At 39.5% G+C, this 18,474-nt stretch overlaps 1 protein-coding gene and 1 pseudogene across 5 annotated transcripts; both read right to left on the bottom strand.

Moving 5' to 3' along the window:
• Positions 1-25: 25 nt before the first annotated feature.
• LOC145495289 (cysteine-rich protein 1-like) lies at positions 26-3,896 on the bottom strand. 4 transcript variants are annotated; one of them, XM_081474885.1, is made up of 5 exons: positions 3,390-3,896; positions 3,002-3,106; positions 2,148-2,224; positions 1,380-1,492; positions 26-108 (listed from the first exon to the last, which is right to left on the bottom strand). In XM_081474885.1, exons 1-4 carry the CDS (start codon positions 3,430-3,432, stop codon positions 1,397-1,399), a joined length of 321 nt encoding a protein of 106 aa, XP_081331011.1. In that variant the 5' UTR covers positions 3,433-3,896; the 3' UTR covers positions 26-108; positions 1,380-1,396. The 4 variants fall into 4 exon arrangements, 3 of the variants coding, with proteins under 3 accessions (XP_081331011.1, XP_081331010.1, XP_081331012.1); XR_014050394.1 differs by having other exon boundaries at positions 35-108; positions 1,345-1,492; XM_081474884.1 differs by having other exon boundaries at positions 87-1,492.
• Positions 3,897-6,435: 2,539 nt separating this feature from the next.
• On the bottom strand, positions 6,436-17,344 carry LOC145495640 (cysteine-rich protein 2-like; annotated as a pseudogene). Its single transcript, XR_014050456.1, has 8 exons — positions 17,008-17,344; positions 16,200-16,294; positions 15,148-15,250; positions 14,500-14,619; positions 13,310-13,564; positions 12,664-12,758; positions 7,335-7,474; positions 6,436-6,543 (listed from the first exon to the last, which is right to left on the bottom strand). The product of XR_014050456.1 is annotated as a cysteine-rich protein 2-like (transcript).
• Between the last annotated feature and the right edge of the window lie 1,130 nt (positions 17,345-18,474).

The raw sequence follows: 18,474 nt of genomic DNA, 5'->3' as shown, positions 1-18,474 counted from the left end.
GAGTTCGTGTTAAGTATTTTAACTTAGATGATGAGAGCTTTCGTCTGGCTTTTGGTGTGAAATAGTGTGTGTTTTGATGCACCCATCTATCAGACAAGCAGTTGGAGCCTGCAGAGACCAAGAAAATAACAAGCAATTAACAACGAAACACGTTGTTTCCTTTTAAAACTAATTATAATTATGCTTAGCACTTCGTATCGAGATGTCCAAATTCGAGCCCAGGCCGGGAGTGTCGTGCTGTGTTCAGTTTGGCAAGACTTTTTCCTTAACGGAGCTCCCTGGCGTAGCTGACGGGACCCTGTGCGAAAGTGATTTTGAAGGCGGGAAGGGCGACGCCGCGAAAGGGAACTCGCGGCTTCCCCGATCTCGTTCTCGTTTAATATGTACTACACCACTGAAATTTAACGGGCTCGCAGGGTATTCCCCCCCCGGAAAGTAACGGGTACTGTTGAACTGTACTAAGGTGAAAAAGCATCCTATCCAGGGGGAGTGGTGATACTCCCTGTCACTAAACACATGCTACCGAAGGCTAGATTAATTCTCATCCCCATTACCCTTTTCGCTTTCCGCCTTCTGCTAGGGGTTTTTGGTGCCTAGTCTAGAATAGGGTTACATAATCAAGCTGATCGTGTTCTAGTACACTATAGGCGAATCTTTGCTGACGTCATTGTTTACATATTTCCTCATTAACATACGAGTTTGCGCATAGACGGCATCATGCTAGACACGATTTTACTAGGAAAACTTAAAGAGCTTGTGAAATTTAGTAAGTGGTAACATTTTTGGCTCTTTGGGTGTAATATTCGAGGAGAAATTGGCTTTCAAAAACATCAAAATTTCTGTGTGGCAAAAGCGCTAATGAGCTCATACATTCTTTGTAAAATTTTGAGCTTTTAAACCCGCGTCGCACAAAAAGTATTCAATACATCGCGCTCAAATTCCTTGGGACAGTTAATCGTGCTGTGCCCTTTCAATATTCAGTATTAATCTCTTTGTAGCTCCATCAGAAACTATCGCTTATGGTAATGAGGCAAATATTGTGTACAAAGATTCTCCTATAGGGTAAGGGTTTCAATGTCTCAGCGAAACACCCCCACGGACGAAAAGATTCACAGAGCACTCTCCAGGCTAAGATTGTCAAATGCACGGAAAGAACCGCGAGAGAACTGGAAGGCAACGCGTATCGTTTTGAGAAACGAAGCGTGCGGCAAGCGCTATTTCTTTCTTTCGGTTAGACGGTCGATTTTGGTAAAAACTAGCTTTCCCGGCAATTAGTATACACGTTCAGTATTTCGTGACATGCTCATACCCCTTTAGAAAAAAATGGCGACCGTTCTGAGATACCTGTAGTTTACAGTTATGAAAGAGTGGTGACGTACTCAACACTTGTCACGTGTCAGTACTTGTGTGATTCTGTTCCACCGTGCCCAAACCCTCCCGGTCCAAACTGTGAAGCGTAGCATGGGTTATGACAATACGGCTGACCCTTACGCTGAAAGCAAAGAAAAAAAGATCAATCAATGAATATAAGAGAAAATAACAGACCTTTTCGACTGGGTGGTTTGTTGCCCCATTTCAGGCCATGTGATAATACTCTTGAGAATTTTCCCTTTTAAATTTTCAAATAGTCGTGTGCATATGAATAAATAATTTTAAGATGGATAAGAGAACAATTCTCTAGAGAATATCACGTGGTCTGTAATGGGAAAGCAAACCGCCCAAGCGAAAAAGGTCTATTATGCGCAAAAGTACAAATAGGCCACGTTCCTTCGTATCCGTATTTGGGAATTGAAAGATGAAACAAACTCTAAAAAATTGCAATTTTGACCCGGAAGCCTCGGATCCATGTTAGAATATTGACATATCGAACGTGCCAGGTCATTGTTGGGGGTACGTTGAAAGAAGTAAAAATACGAAAGTAGCAACGGTCAAAGTTTTCAGATTCGATTCAGATACATAATTTTTGTCAATTTCTAAAATATTAGCGTTTTGTTTTCAGTCTAGCCGTGTTTATCGATCTGTGTTTATTCAAAAAATATTTTTTTGAGGCTCTGTGTACCTCGTTATTATTGTGTCAAAAGGTTTTGAGTGACAAGATTCTACACATTTGCGCTTAAGTGCATGCAAAGCGAGATGAACGGCCTTACTTTGTCTAATTGCTGGGAACTGCAAGAAATTAAGTGAAAGCTGCTTTCCATATGAAGCATATGATGATCTCTGATCGCTGCAAAAAAAAAGGTTCAGCGACTGTTGGGATCCTATCACCGGAAACCACCCTCCAGCGATCGAAGCAGTCGTTGCAACAACGATCGCTGAGAAAGATTAGTTCTATCTCGACGTTCGTAGCGATTGTACCGATTATATGGTAACTGATAGTCGCGCGGATCTCTCAACATTTTTGCAACGATCGCAGCGATCACCTGGAACTGACTATACGCCGGAGAAATTTGAAAACGCAACAATCACCGGTCAACTGGATTTGTGTTTGAGGAAAAATCGGTTAGGGAAATGACTTTATTATCGTGATGTCTACGTTTTCGAAAAGCTCCATTTTCAAAATGGCGTCCTTCCACATTAAGGCGCAAAGCCGTCGTTTTCAATAAAGCTGCGTTTTCAAATTTCTCCGGCGGAGTGTGGACGGGGCATTAATGTTACTTTCGTTACTTTCGTGATATGTACTTTCGGTATTAACGTTACTAGCAATCCAGACAAGAATTGTAATCGTTTCTTTCCTTGAATATCAACTAACAGTCGTGATATTTTACCGCTCATTTCAATGAGATTGTTGGCCCACCTCAATTTACGTTAAGAAGTAAGGGTTTAGCAAACGCTTGAAGCTTTGCCATTTCGTGTTATGTCATGTGCGAGTTATAGTACTAGCTAGTACTAATATAACACAAAGGTAAGCTGTTGTCACTCTACTGGGCAGTGCAAAAAACTGAATGCTGTGGGTTTATTACGGAAAAAATACGAAACTCATATAGTGTATAAGGAAGAGTACAGTAATCTACTTCGGCGTGACTCCCTGTAGCAAGCTGTCTTCCACATTTTTTGCACTTTAGGCACAAAGGATGGTACCAGTTTCCAAGCGACTCTTTCTTTTCACCTGTGAAACACGAGGTTACAGGCACATGAGATCAAAAAAAACAATATCTTTGATTCTTTGGCAAAAAAAACCAGAGAATATTTCCTAATGTCGCCCAGTAATTGTTTCCTAAAGCGATCGGAGCGTTGATGAAATCAAAAGCGATATTTTTTCAGCGATCGTTCGTTGACATTTCTTGAAAGCTACGCTGCAACGCGCGCGAAAATCATCATTTAACTGCGCCTGTCAAAGTCAAAATAAAGCTGAAAGGAGGATAAATGCTCGCTGAAAATTCATCTCTCACCCATATAGACGGTCTTTTCACAAGTTGGGCATTTCCTTGACATGTTCAGATCTTAGTTGGTTTTTAAAATCGGAGCAGCTTTAGTTCTGTGGATAGAATCAAGCGCGTTTTGTGTTGTCGTATTAAATTTCACCGCACCTGCCTAGTCGTAAATGCAGACAAGCCATTTAAATTCGAATTGTATATATTTGCCTAAGGGGTGAGACTCTGTTCAGCCAATAAGATCGCGTTTTAGGAGTCACTGCACGCGGAAAGAAAATGCAGATCAATTTTGAATGAGCGACATATTTTAATTGTTCAGTGTATATCTTTTCGCGTGGATTTTTTCTTCTGGGTATGAGCGGCTTTTTGTTTGCCTATTTCTACCGAAATACAGGTTATAGATAGCTTTGATACATCTTTTTATAGATAGAATGCTGAAAACCTGAGTTTGTTTATATATTACTGACGTAACATAAATATAACAAAACATAAAGGAAACTCGAAACTGTCCCTCCATCACATTTTCAAATTTCTCTCCTTCTTACTTCTCAATCTGTAAGAAACAAAGCTGTAAAACTTGGGAGGAAAGGAAACTGAGTTAGAAAAACAAACTTTTTCCGAAGTCAAAATTCATAGTATTTATAACGAGAGAATCGGAAAAACAGCGAATTGGCATCTTAGAGTACCAGAATTTACAGGAGAACTTAAAGAGTTTCTTCTGGGAAGAAAGTTTCAGAATAACTTAGTCAGAAGTGTTTAAAGTCATCATTGCCGCAGGGCTATGTGATGTGAAAAAGCATTTCAGGAACAGAACAGTTGATTTCCATTAGCTAAAGAAAACTCAAAGCCCACATGCTGTCTGGATAATTCAAAAGAAACCATTGAAATTTGTGTGTTTTGAAAAGTGTGCAGCATGATACGAATTGACTTATATTATAAACTGAAACAAGAAAATCTATAAAATAAAATCTAGGCATTCTCGGTCGCTTTCTATCTTGAACCATCTATCGCATATATAAAGCACTCATTTCAGTTGTTTTCTTAGGAAAGTTGTTTGGAGTTGTCTTGCATTGTAGTGAGACAGAATGGGAATCACTAAAACCACTTTTATTCATAAATATTTTTCTACTACAGGGATTGTTCCACTGGGGGTTAGTTATTACGGTATACCTAATGTGTTTTCGGCGTCATTAGTTCAAGATAGATTTTCTTTATCTAGCTATCCACCTGTTTGCTCGGCAATCTGTCGACAGCTGTTGATATTATAAATATGGATGACTCGTTCATTTTCGCGGCTGAAAAACTGGAGACCACTGGAACATGGGGCATAAAAGTGTCTTCTTTGCTTACATTTTCAGTTTCCTAAGAAACTACAGAAATCAACTCGACATGTCGATGTTTCATGTTTGAAGAAAGTGAAACAGGAATTTTTGATAGTTTATTTGTCCAAAAAAATTGATGATGCTCAGGCTCACAGATTCTTTAAGGTACTAAAATGTTATGTTTTCCATCGCCCTCTCTCCCGTAAAATTGAGCCGTTATGTCCGTTACAAATATTGCCTCCTTCGCAGTTTCGTCACGCAACGCTTCTCCCCCACTAAATCGCCGATAGAACACGACTTGTGATTGGACAATTAGTCCTTGCCGCGACGCCTCAGGAATATGTGAGGCAAGCTGTGATTGGTTAATCCGCGGAAACGACTGCGGCTCGGGTGCTGCCATTTTTGCATCACAGCCCCTCTCACTCAAAAAGGTGTTCCAAGACGCCGATATCAGGGTTGATTTAGATCTCAGAGTCACGTGAAATGCATATAAAAACGTATTTGACTAAAAAACACCCGGAAAATGGTGGCAGGAACGCCTAGCCTGTTACAGGAGCTCAGTTAGAAGGGAAGCAGTACAAAAATAACGGAGGGAATCGCGGCTACACACTCCTCCCATATTAAGGCCCCATCGTCGTCTGTGCTGGCTGTAACAGGCCGTGACGAGCGTTTGCCACTGTTACACTTCTGACGTCATTACCTTCGACGAAAATTGGCATCACTTATACTCAAGTTCTGAAGGAGGAAAAAATCTTTCCAATGATACCCAGATCAGAGTGACTGGGTCAACTGAGCGTGAAATATGCACAAAAATGCTTAGAAATTTCAGTGAAAAACTCGGGGCAAAATTTCCCTCAACTACATTTGGCAACTCCGTGGTAAGAATTTTACGTCGCGATGATGCTTTCTCGGGAATTCGTGAACTGGAAGCTAGCCCAGGAGAAGGTCAACAACTGCAGCAAAAAGATAAGAAAAGGAGAAAAAGGAAAAGCAAAAAACGTAGCGCATGCCCGAGCAAAAATGTCATAATACGCGATGATGGAAAGAAAGGCATGCTGTCGTGTTGCAAACGCCTTTTTGAGTAGATTGGAGCTAACTTAGCTCATCCATGCCGGCTGCAAAAGAGACTTCTTTAGGAGACAGGATTCTGCATTAATGTAGCAAGCTTGTGGTTGTTGTAATTAAGGGGTGTCTGCAACCTAATCCCAGGTATTCTCTCATTTCATTGCCACACCACCTTAGTAAAGTCCCGGGGGGGGGTGCATTGCCGTATATGGGCTATATAGGTATGTACCACTGTGAAGGGTATGGTTTTCAAGCAGTTTACTCTAGGATAGGGTATATAAATCAGAGTGTTTGGGTCTAGAATAGGGTATCATTTTTCACAAAACTGACTGGTTGGTTGAAGATTGTATTTAGAGTAAGGAAACCAGGAACTGCCACTCAAAAATATGAAAAAAATCAAATCGGCAAGTTTAAATTTACACAAATCAGCTGCAACAGTGTCGACAGATGGGGGGATTTGGAGAGTTTACTCTAGTATAGGTTAGCAAAATTCAGCTGAACTAGCTCTGGTATAGGCTAAGGGTTCCAGGGTCCCAGTGGCACATCCCCACCCAGAAATTCCCAAAGTACCCCCCCCCCCTGGGAGTAAAGTACGCAGAGACAAGACATCTTAAATTGCATGACCTGGCAACTACGTAGAAATTAAAAGGAACAAGACACAGGACACAATAATTCCAAGAGCCACAATGACCTTTATTTTTTAAAAAAATTACAATCTACAAAGTTAACCAAGGTAAAATCAGGACCAATGGCTCTCGCTCACTGCAGTTTAAAAACACTTGAACCTGGGAGGAAAAAAAGAACAGTAATCATTGAACTAATGGAGCTAAAAGCACATGCTACTAAGCTTTAACAGAATCTTACTGGAAGAATTTTTCATCAGGAGGGGGACATTGGGATTTGCGGTATTGCGGTAATTTTAATTTCGAATTGTGGTATTCTCCGAACCCGCGGGATGTGGTTTTTTAGCATTTTGGACAGCATTAAAAATTATCCTCCAAGTCCTCCAACGTTTTTGGAGCCTTTTCCAGTTTCCCATCAGAAAAGGGTAAGTTATTTTTTGTTAATTATTAGCCAACATGCCAATGGATGTCACTGATTTTGTTTATTTTGCTAAATAGAAAATAACAAATTCCTTACTTGCTCTAAACTTAACATACAGAGCACTGGTTTTGGTATAACATCGAAAACTCTACCGATTGAAGTATTGCAGTATTTGGCAATTTTTTTGTGATATTACAGTATTTGCCGATTTTTTGCCATTTGTGGTGTTCAGAACCCCCCAATATCCCTCTCCATCAGCAATTAAAAGTCTTTTTTTTGAGATCCCTGCTGAATAGGCCATGTTAGGTTAGGCCCGCTGACAGTGTACTTATAGAAGGTACAGTAGCCTAATGGTTAGAGCACTGAAATCTGGGCTGAGTGACCTGGAGAATTTCATAGCAATATCAGGTCAGTAACTTGATATCGCAAGACATCAGGACAGTAGACATGGCGTATGATTGGCTAATTTGCAAATTTGGGTATGGTAAAAGGGAAAATTACATCTTTTGTTTATCTCTCTTGACTCACTCACCTCACTCACAAGTGGTTTGTCATCAGCTGAACAGTTTCATGTTTTTAGTAAGTGTGTGACTCTGTGCCACCGTGGCCAAATCCTTTGGGGCCAAACAGGGCATTGTAGCAGGGGATGTGACAGTATGGCTTGCCATCCCTCTGCAAACAGCAACACGAAAATGACCCCAACACAAGTTAAGAAAATCAACACAGAAATAGATATAAGAGCTTTTGGTGGCATACATACTGTGCGCTGGTGGTTACTGATAATCTCGTTCATGTAAACGCCTACTACACAGGGTTCGAAATTAAAGTCACCATTTGGCAACTAAGTGGTAAAAAATAGTTGCCAAATGCAAATTTTTAGTCGCCAGATCACAAAATCAAATAGAAGAGGCACAGTCCAGAGGCATACATGATGTACTCAATGCTCAAGGGTTTGCCGTGCTTTACAAGGGCGATTTTGAACAGGGGTAGCCATTTTCGAAGTTTTCCAATGTGAGAGAATCATTTACCTAGTGTGCCTTAAAATAATCAAACATGGCCATCCAGTTGGCGATCGAAGAATCATGGGTTTGTTTTCTTAAATCTTTTTGAATAAATTTTATCTTTCATCCACAAGTAATCTCATTTTCCTTTGAGGTTAAAGGTTGATGAAAGAAAAGGTGAGTCACCCTCTGGCGACCAGTTCTGAATATCTGGTTACCCAGGCCTCGAAATTAACTTTTTTCGGCAGGCGCCAACTGGCGACTGAAATTTTTTTTTCAGTTGCCATATGGAAAAATGTGGTTGCCAAAAAGTGTCAAGAAAATTTTTCCTTCGCAGCGAAACACAAACCAAAATTTTTGGTCACCACGGGCTTGCCAGCAAAATATTTGCAATTGATGTAATCAGTAATCAAACCAGTGCTGAAATGATCTTTTGACCACTTTGACAGATCTACATTTCCACCTTTTGACATCCAGAGAATATCTAAATCTTCATCTAATTTCTTCGCGGATGTTCCGTCTCCACTTTGTAATAAATTACAGAAAGATTTCAAAACATCTTTGGACTCCACATTGCCTGAATAAATATTCATGGTGAAAGAACGCATTGGGCCTCCTGCGCCCGCAATACGTATGTTATGGGAAACCACTGAAAAAACATGGCGGCGAAGCTTCGCACTGATAGTAGTTGTAAAACGTTGTGGTAGATTTATAATAACAGGAAAAGCGGTTTTAAACTTCAAAAGCAGCGGAAAGGTAAAAAGGAAGTGACCAATTGGCAGGCGGCTTTGAATTTTATTTTAATCGATTTGGCTGAAAATCAAAGTTATTGTTTGTGCAATTATCATGGCATGAAATAGTTAATCGCCCACTGGCGACCAGTTGTGAAATTCTGGTCACCAGTGCAAAATTTTTAGTCGCCTTGGCGACCAGGAGAGCGCAATTTCGGACCCTGTTACCGACACTGGATTTTTGGTTGCACTGGTGACCAGTGAGTTGCAATTTTGAGCCCTGCTGCTACATATACTGTAACATTCCAGAAAATAAGCCCCTGGTTTATTTTTGTTCAAAAGGCTTCTTTTGTGGGCCTATTTTCAAGAGGGGGGGGGCTAATAAAAATGGTGTGTCGGTGAGCATTTAAAGTCAAGGAATGTAACATAGCATTATTTATGCAAAACCATTTACATTTCTACACTCAAATGAAAACCTCTCTATACAACTTAAATTAAATATATTTACAAACATGTCATTGAAGATGTGTCTATTATTAACCGCACGGCCATGGGCCGAGCGCGGTTCATGTTCTACCGTTGGTTTATTTATTTTTTTTTTTTTTTTGTCGGAGACCAGACGCAGATCTCCACTCGGCCAACTTTGAATTACGCAATCTGTAATGTTTACTCACCAAACCTTGTTTCTTCAGGGTCAACAGAAATCTCAGATTACAAAATCACGCCGAACCTACACGTTGCAAAAAAATCTCTTCAAAACCCTGACATCGAAGCGATATATCACTTTAGCGTTAATAGCTACCTCATATCGGCAGTATTAAAATCTATTCGTTGACAATCCAGCTTCATCATATTAAAATTTCAACGAAATCGAACAAAACCAGAACTAAATATTATTAGATTTTTTTTGTAACCTAGCTTCATTGCGTGAGTCGACAAAGGAAGCGACGGTCGCCCATAGCCACTGAAAGACATTAACATAACCAGTGAACCTACGTTTCGGTCAAAAAAATCCAGGATTATTGCCTGAAAGCTGAAAATTCAAGAGGAACATCTTTTTCAAACTTTTCTCAAGTTATTTAGACGAAAAAATGACCTCGGCGGACTCCAAAAGAGAACGAAACAAAAAAACAGAACGAGACAGTGAGAAGAGCCGATAATTTATTCACCACATGGCCTTCGTTACGTTCACGTTAAAAAAAACCTTACTTCTGGATAATTTCAGCCTTACAAGTCAGCAACTGGTCCCAAATTACTTTCTGTATCCTTACAAATGTCCTGACTTCCATCTCCGAAAGATTTGGCCGCAATTTTTTAGCAAAGAAACATTTCACCGACAGCAACCACCATTACAGTGGCTTGCAACTAATTTGCTAACTTTACAAAACCCTCCCGAGGGGGGGATATGGCGGAAAGAGCTGAAAAATGATGACCGGAAATAGAGTAATTTTCTCAGCTTCCAGTGTGCCAAATTTGCTGGAAATAGGTTCAAAACCGATATTTTTTTTTCGCTTTTTTTTCTTCGGGTCACTCGTGTTACCAAAACAGTTAACTTTTAAAAGCGCGGTTGTAAGATCTTAAAGATCTTCTTGTTCATTATGGTGTAAGATAGGACAGATGAATGTACTCGTTTGTCTCACGATATAGAGTCACTTTGAGATTGCAATCAACATCTCAATCACTTTGAGACATTCAAGTCACTTTGAGATGTTGATCGCAACACGTCACTTTGAGATGTTGTGATCAACATCTCAAAGTGACTCCATCGTGAGAAAAACAAGTAAAATTCATCTGTTTATGATCATGTTGATTTTATAAAATAGACATTTGAACTTTAGGTAAAGACCACTACTCAAATGGAAATTTTAATATCCTACATCTGTAAAACAAACTGTATCGAAAAAACCCATTTACATGAAAAATGCCTGCATGGACAAATGAAGTTATATTGATTACTTTTCCTTGTCCATGCAGCCAAAATTTTAACCACGCTCAGACTAGCTATTCAGTGGGCCTGAGCACAGGTGAAATTTTGGCTAGGCACAGATAAGAAAGAGTTGTTCACAGAATGAAATTCATCTGTACCAAAAATGGATGTTGCATTTCTCCCCGGGGGAGCACTGCCATATATGGGCTATAATTATAGGTATGTGCTGCTGTGAAGGGTATGGTTTTCAAGCAGTTTACTCTAAGGTAGGGTATATAAATCAGAGCATTTGGGTCTAGAATAGGGTATCCTTTTTCACAAAACTGACTGGTTGGTTGAAGATTTTATCTAGAGTCAGGAAACCAGGAATTGCCAATCAAAAATATAAAAAAATCAAATCGGCAAGTTTAAATTTACGTGAATCAGCCTCAACAGTGTCGATAGATGGGGGAATTTGGGGAGTTTACTCTAGTATAGGCTAGAAAAATTCAGCTGAACTAGTTCTGGTATAGGCTAAGGGTTCCAGGATCCCAGCGGCACATCCCCACCCAGTAATTCCCAAAGTACCCCCCCAGGGCATTTCTCCCTTAACCCAATTAATCCAAGATCATGGTGTAACTGAAGAATCCTCGCCCAGAATGGATTCTTCGCTTCCTTTGATGCACCATGATCCAAGTTATCTTGGATTAACTGGTGCGAATACTGGATTTCGAGATATGGGCTGTTAAAGGGGGCCCCCTCGAAGGGGGTCCGGGGGCATCCTCAGCCAATAAATTTTTAAAATGGAGGTCCTCAGAAATGGGACTTTCAACATTCTAAGGCCAAGTCAGCGCATCATAATGTCTCATTTTTTTTTTTTCATTTAAGGGGTTCAGGAACCCCCCCACCCCCCCTGAAAATCCACCCCAGGATTAATGTTATGTAAAGAGAAGCAAAAGCCATTTTTGGATGTAAGAATCTAATCTTGGATTTTCCTGAACAAGTGCACCCTGAATTTTAACTCCATTTGATTCCATGGGAAACACAGAAACACAATGTCTGCAAAAACAATTTACAGCTAGGTAAGTTTTTATTCAACCAAAAAGAAAGAGTTTCAGCTGAATAGGAATATGTTAGTCGCCTTTTAGGAGTTCATACCCAAAACCCCCAACACCACAAGACAAATCATTCATTCATTCATTCAATCAGTTAATTAATCAAGCAGATGTTTACACCTTACAATGGTATTTGGAGGATAGAGGCCCCTTAACCAGTCCCCAGAGAATAAGCTTATTAAGGTAATTAGTTAATTGTAATAGCGGCTAAACCCAGCTAATTACGTTCTCATGCTTGTAATGCAAGTTTTTTTAAAATTCCAGTGAAAAGAATAGATCTGCATAAATACAGTAAACACCCGCATATAAGAACACACAATTTCAGAGGTCAGACTGATTGTGTTCTTATTTATCGGATGCTTAGTGAAAAATCAGCCTCAGGATGTTCTTAAATGTTCTTAAATTTTTTTAAATTCAGTGCTGTACAGCATAAAAAATGTTGCTAGAAATTTTAATCATGTTTTTGGACAATTACATAAATTGATGGAACAATAATTAAAAACCTAATGTTCAAATAGGTCTACTGTAATCAGTAATGTAACAAAACAGTAACAAGAAGGGTGTATGTATAGTTCTGTGGCAGATCCATATGCTGCCCCACCCTTGAAATGCCTAAAGTAGAGGTCCACTGTACATCTGCAAATCTGAAAGTCTGATTTACTACTGTGTTGACATGTACATCAGCAAAACAATAACATTAAGACTGGACAAGTATTTGCAAGCTTTGATCAACTACAACTGTGATTGACCTTGATACAGCTATAAAATCTTATGTTTTTCTCTATCAATACAGTAGTTTATAGTATTGTAAAGGCAAAAAATGTAATTCATGATATTAGATATTCTGAAGAGAACAAAGGTGCCCAAAACTTAGCTAATACCATTGGTCAGCAGGTGTGTTTATGGTAATTTGTGTAATTTTGACACCCTTCCCATTTTATAAGAACATTATTTTTTTTCCAGGCTGATATTGTTCTTATAAAAGTGGTGCTTTATTTGCCAAATTTCAGCCTGATGTTCTTAATCCATGTGTTCTTATATGCGGGTGTTTACTGTACCGTATTCACTTCAAGAAGAGAAATTGATATCTAGACAACATTATATTTACCTCGGCATGACCCCCAGGAGAGAGTGTTTTCTTGCATTTTGCACACTTCAGACAGGCCCTGTGCCAATCTTTACCGATGGAGGACACTCTCTCGGCTGCGTGGAAAGTACACAAAGCATATTTTAAAGAACAAAGTTTTAATGAGCTTCCCGTTGGTTTTGTTAAAAATGCTCAGTATTTATACAAACAGCTGTGTTTATTTCACTTTGTTTAGAGATTATACCAAACAGAAGGTTTCTTTAAACTTTTAACTGATTGAAAGTCTATTAAGGAAACGTCAGTTTAAAATTCACCAGAAAATATATTGAACAGCAGATAGTTATCAAAGAGGAATGTTGTCACAGTACTACCGTATTTCATGGACCGATTTCTACAACTCTTTAACGCATCACCGCAGCGGGTAAAGATCAAAAATTAGAGCTTACTGTGCAGTGTAATCGTCGAGATCAACGTCTGTTTACCAAAAAAAATGAAATTTGATGCACAGAAATCGAAGTGTGAGAAACAGATCGCTGAAAAAAATACTGACAGATCGCGAAAAAATCGCGTGTGTCAATTTGACGCGTCTGGAAAGATCTAAAGCTTGTTGAAAAAATAACGCCTTTGAAAGCTAACAAAACCAGCATTTTGTACAAAATTTACTCACCAAAGTACACTTCTTTCCCACAAGTCGGACACTTCGGCATAGTGGAGGAAACGAAAGCAGAATATTTGCAACAGGCACTCCGCGTACGAGAGCTCCACCAAAACAGGAACATCCCATAACTCCAAGGGGTCAGGCTGGCCGGCACTGGAGGAATCTCGGACAATTTTCGTTTCTTCCTAATGTTTAAAATCAAAGCTATATCGTTTGTGTTCTCTTTCACAGTGTAGTGTGCTTCGTAATCCCATATCCCATTTTAGTACATGGGAAAAATAGCAGGTAAAACGAATATGAATGCATATGAACAGAAGCATACAGCCCTTTCTTAAATGAAAGAGTCTTCTTTTTGTTAACTTACACGTAAGAGCAGTATACAGTCAGTGGTTCAAGCGGGAAAGTTGAACTAAACCAGAACGTACGGTACACGTATAAAAAAAGACAAGAAGTAATCATTAAAACACACTTTTATTCTTGACTGAGGAAACTGAACTACTCCAAAATAATCCTTTCAACGTTTCAACCGCATCTCCACGGCCCCAACGTATGGGTTGAACCTGTGAGGAAACGTTCAAAATTGCCTGGGTTACTACTATGTTAACAAAAAACGCAAAATCGTCAAAATTCTGCCGGGTAGTTTAAATGACGGACTTATTGTACTTTGCGAAACGAAGATCTGTACAATGCGAAATGAAAAGTCTGTACTTTGTGAAATTATAAATCTACACTTTGGGAAATGAAAAATCTGGTTTTTCTTTTTTTGGCAAAATGCAGCAAGGCATATGTTGGAAACACAAAGAAACGCATTAAACATGTCGTCGCGGTCGACGAAGAACTCGTCCTGGCCTCGCATACGAAGGCCAAGACAAAAAACAGAGATTAGCTTCTTAAAACAAGAGAAGGTTCGGAGAAGCTTTTTTTACAACAACCGGCTCGCCAACACAAGCCCAAATGTCCCGCACTCGACAGATTTGGTTTCGTTTCGCTTCGTCAAGTACAATTTTGCAAAGAAATATAAGGGGTCTATAAGCCACCATGAGACTCACGAGGGCAAATAAATTTGACCAGGAATGTAACTGCCACCTCCCCCACTCACCCGACATCCCGGTATTGATTTACGCCAAGAGACTATTTTTTTTTGGGGGGGGGGGGAGAGGAGGGGCATTGATTTTTCAATGAAATCAATTACAACTCACTTGTCCATATGAACCAAGAGTGCGTCTCGAATTCTCCCAACATTAACCCCCAACCCCCGTGTTTAGATGAGTTATTTAAACACGGAAAAGCCCTCTGTTGCTTAAATATTGCACCAGTGCCTTTTTCAAGAAATAAATCATAGACAATTTATTTAATGATTGCAAGACCTTTCGAATTTCGTGCAAATGTTCAAACCTTGACCTTAAAATCGCACGGGCACTAGTTCAAAATTTGATCATCCAGGTTTTTATAGGCATTGTCGAGTTCTTTCCATTTTTGAGATCATTCCAGCCACACGTTTTACGATAACTGGCCACGTTACCAACTGCGACAAAAGGCCAATCAAATAAAGATTTTAAAACCAACAAGGATCAGCTCTCGTAACTTTTCCCCAACCTCGTTCCCGGAGTCCTATTCCTCTTTCGAGGGAGGAAGAGATAGGACGTGGGTACGAGATTGCCTCTTCCTTCCCGCGCTTTTCCCCAGTGTGACGTTGGTCTGACGCACTTTCGGTTCGAGTTCTGATTGGTCAATTTTTTCGGACGTAATGATCACGGTTTTGTGTGTTACAAAGGTTACCACGTAAATGGCAGGCGTTAGTTTGGATAACGGCTTTAACTTTAACAAGAAAGTAACTATTTACTTACTATGAGGTTAGTATTTGTGTGACTCTGTGCCGCCATGTCCGAAGCCCCCTGGTCCAAACAACGCAGAGTAACATGGTTTGTTGCAGTATGGTTTCCCATCATGCTAGAATATACAAAAGCAACGTTGAACACCGTCAGTACACTGCTCGCAAAAACCTTTTAAGAAACGTAAGTCATAAACTGTACCAGAAAATCTAGAAGAGAGATCATGCGGGACTGATCTTTCGGGACGTGCCCGGTCCAATACTTAGAGAATATTGGACCGGCAATAGAGCGACCTGATTGGTTGATTTTTGCTATTGTCCCTCTCTGATCTAACTCAGTCGTCTCGATAAATTTTCTCATAAGAAAACCTCGTAAATACGACCATCCCGTTAATACGGCCAACGACCACATTCTGAAATCCCAACATGTTCAATCCATTACAATTTTACCCCAATAATACGGCCACAAGCAAGTTAAGTTCATCTTTCCATGGTTATATTATTGTATGTATTGATTGAAGTTTCAATTTTTCTCAGTTATATCTGCATTCCGGAATTCTTATTGAAGAAAAGTTGTTTAGAAGTGTAAACGGGATATATCTGTCAAAAAGTCACTTAAAATAGACCAGCCTTGAAATTTGAGCCTACCCGGTTAAATTATACAGCCACCCCGATAATATGGCCAAATTTTCGTGGCCCGTTGCATGGTGACCGTTTTGAACCACAGGTAGCCCAAGGGAAAATCGTGTTGCCAGTACACACATGCCAATATCAATGCATAACTTCCGAGAAGTTTTACACTCAACGTAATAGAATTCGCTGGTTTTCCAATGTATTCGACTATGAAAAGTCTCCCTAACTGAGGTTTTGCTCTAAAAAATGCCAGCCGCTTCGGTCTGTGTCATTTCGAATTCGAGTATTTTCTGTTTATTTTGAAAACTGTCTCTGAATTGAAGAAAAGCTTAAAAGCCTGATTAGAATGCTTCAAATGCCGCAGACACTAAGGTATTAATTAATAAAGAAGAACGGTTCGGTAATATAAAACAAAATCTAACAATAATATCTTACCTCGGCATGGCCCCCAGAGCTGAGAACTTTGCCGCATTTTGTACACCTTAGGCAAGGCCTGTGCCAGTCTTTGCCAAGAGAAGTCACTTTCTCAGCTAAAACATATCAAACATTTACTCAGCTCATTGTTGACGGGTACACTGCAACGGTCATAAAAGCGACTAATAAAGCTACAGAAATATTGGGAATTGGGCGAGAGAGAGCATATCAGTAGAGAGAATTGTTGTGACATTAATATTATGTAAGTTCATTGAATGCCAGCCTTTTTAATACAACTTCTGGTATGCAAGATTAGCGCTGTCACAAATTAAGCTTCCCGAGGCTTTCGCGAATTTTCTGCTTGAGGAGGTATAACGATTAACTCTATTCAAAAACGTATAATTTAGCCTTTGCAAAAAAAAAATACGATTCCACCTCACAGGTAGAAATTTGACTTATTGTGAAGAAATTTTTTCCATCAATGTCGATGATTTAATTTTCTATTGAAGCTGTAAAGAGACGCTAGAGGTAGTCAGTTTAAGAAAAGCTGCAATTAACACAAAGGTTTTGGTGACAAATGTGGGTAAAGCTGCAAGTGCGTACCTTATCTTGAAACAAAACGAGCGACTGTATATTGTGTACCGAATAAACGTAGAAGAACTCAAATATCTCAAGCAGTTCGGTGTATCGCTTGCTATCTATAAGATTCGCACATGAGGTTATATGCTAATCTAAAATTTATACGTAAGGGGCGCAAGGCCACTCAGAGGTTAAAGTTAACTACACTGAACTAGAGAATATAACATCGTTCTCTTTCAGACAGACTTACCAAAATAAACTGGCTTGTTGCATTTGGGACAGTTGACCATTCTGGCTGTGGAAAGTTAAGATTTCGTTACTTGTCAAGAGAGATCGAGCACGTATGGGCGTCGACAGTGCTGTTTGAATAGCTAGAAGTTGTTTTTCTTTTTAATTATTTACATAACAATGTTTTCGAACGGGCTTAGGCAGGCTTCTTTGCAGCCGACTACCAGAGCGTCACGTACCAAAAGCGAGAGCGCGTGCAATGGCTTTTTTTCTTTATTCAAGCTGTACGGTGTTTTATAATCAGGGGAGCTTCTTCTTTTAGACTTCCTCTAGTAAATTGCGATCTCTTGCCTATGCAGACTGCCAAATGATAACAACTCTAAATCGACGTCAATTTCTTTGCAGTGAGGCACTGAGAAAAATCACAAACTGCAGCTTTTTATATCACTTAATTAACTTTCAAAGTTTTAAAAAACATACCTTCAATATGTGAAAATAAAGTGCCTTTTCAGCTTCTCGTCTGTAGTACGAGCTCCGCTAATCTGTCTAGCAGCGCTTAAGACACCAATGAAAAAATTACCATTTTTAAAGTTCCTTTTACACGGCAGTGAAACCAAAACAAACAACTTTTTGCATTGTTTCCACGCGAACCGTTAATTGGCGACTAGTGTGACACTTAATAAAAATTCTAGAAAACAGTTTAGAAAACAGTTTCCTTCAAAAGGAAAATAAACAAAAAATACCTTTGGGTTGCCATGGATCCGATAAGTGGCTAGACGAACGAGCCTTAGGCAAATGCAGAGAAATGGTTTACATTTTTTTCCCACAAAAGGTAGTGGTATTTGGCGGACTTGACTTGATGAAATATGCAAGACTTTCGACATATACGTATGATGTTATGAGCAACAGATTAGAGAGAGGTAAAATTAAACAACTTTTCTGACTGGAGCAGATCTCCAAAATGATGTGATTTGATCCATTTTATCTATTGGATATATGATTTGAAGAAAGATAAAATGGCGCTTTAAGCACCTTTCAGTACATACAAGATGTAATATTATAATATAGGATGCAAGCTTTGAAAGCCTCCATGGCCACCCGAAAATCTTAAGGATGAATCGGCTAATGATAGAAAATCTAGATCATTCTTCCATCAGACAGGTCTTTAAAAAGAAAATATCTTTTCAAAAAAACCCTTATTAATTTAAGATCTTGTTTTTGTTTGCAAGAGTGTTACAGTTTTGCTTCTTGACCTTGAAAGGAAATTAAGCCATTTTTATTGTATTTCCTTTGCATGTAGACTACCCCACTTCAAAAGGTATTCCGCTTAAATTTTGGTAAAGTTCAAACAAGTACAATTTTGGTGACGTTTTAATCAAGGAAAGTGGGAGTGGCCTCATGGTTAGTGCGCTCGTCTCCGGATCGAGCGGTCCGGGTTCGAGCCCTGGCCGGGGACATTGTGTTGTGTTCTTGGGCAAGACACTTTACT

Source organism: Orbicella franksi, chromosome 8, assembly GCF_964199315.1.
Source record: "Orbicella franksi chromosome 8, jaOrbFran1.1, whole genome shotgun sequence".
Taxonomy (NCBI): domain Eukaryota; kingdom Metazoa; phylum Cnidaria; class Anthozoa; order Scleractinia; family Merulinidae; genus Orbicella; species Orbicella franksi.
This window is presented reverse-complemented; position numbering and strand designations above follow the sequence as displayed.

Excerpts from the sequence above, each read along its gene's own strand:
- LOC145495289 (XM_081474885.1), bottom strand. The coding sequence starts at position 3,432 with ATGTCAAGGAAATGCCCAACTTGTGAAAAGACCGTCTATATGG. Across the intron at positions 3,107-3,389 it reads TGAAAAGACCGTCTATATGG|GTGAAAAGAAAGAGTCGCTT; the intron begins GTGAGAGATGAA and ends CGTGTTTCACAG. Across the intron at positions 2,225-3,001 it reads TCACGCCGAAGTAGATTACT|CGATCAGAGATCATCATATG; the intron begins GTACTCTTCCTT and ends TTTTTTTTGCAG.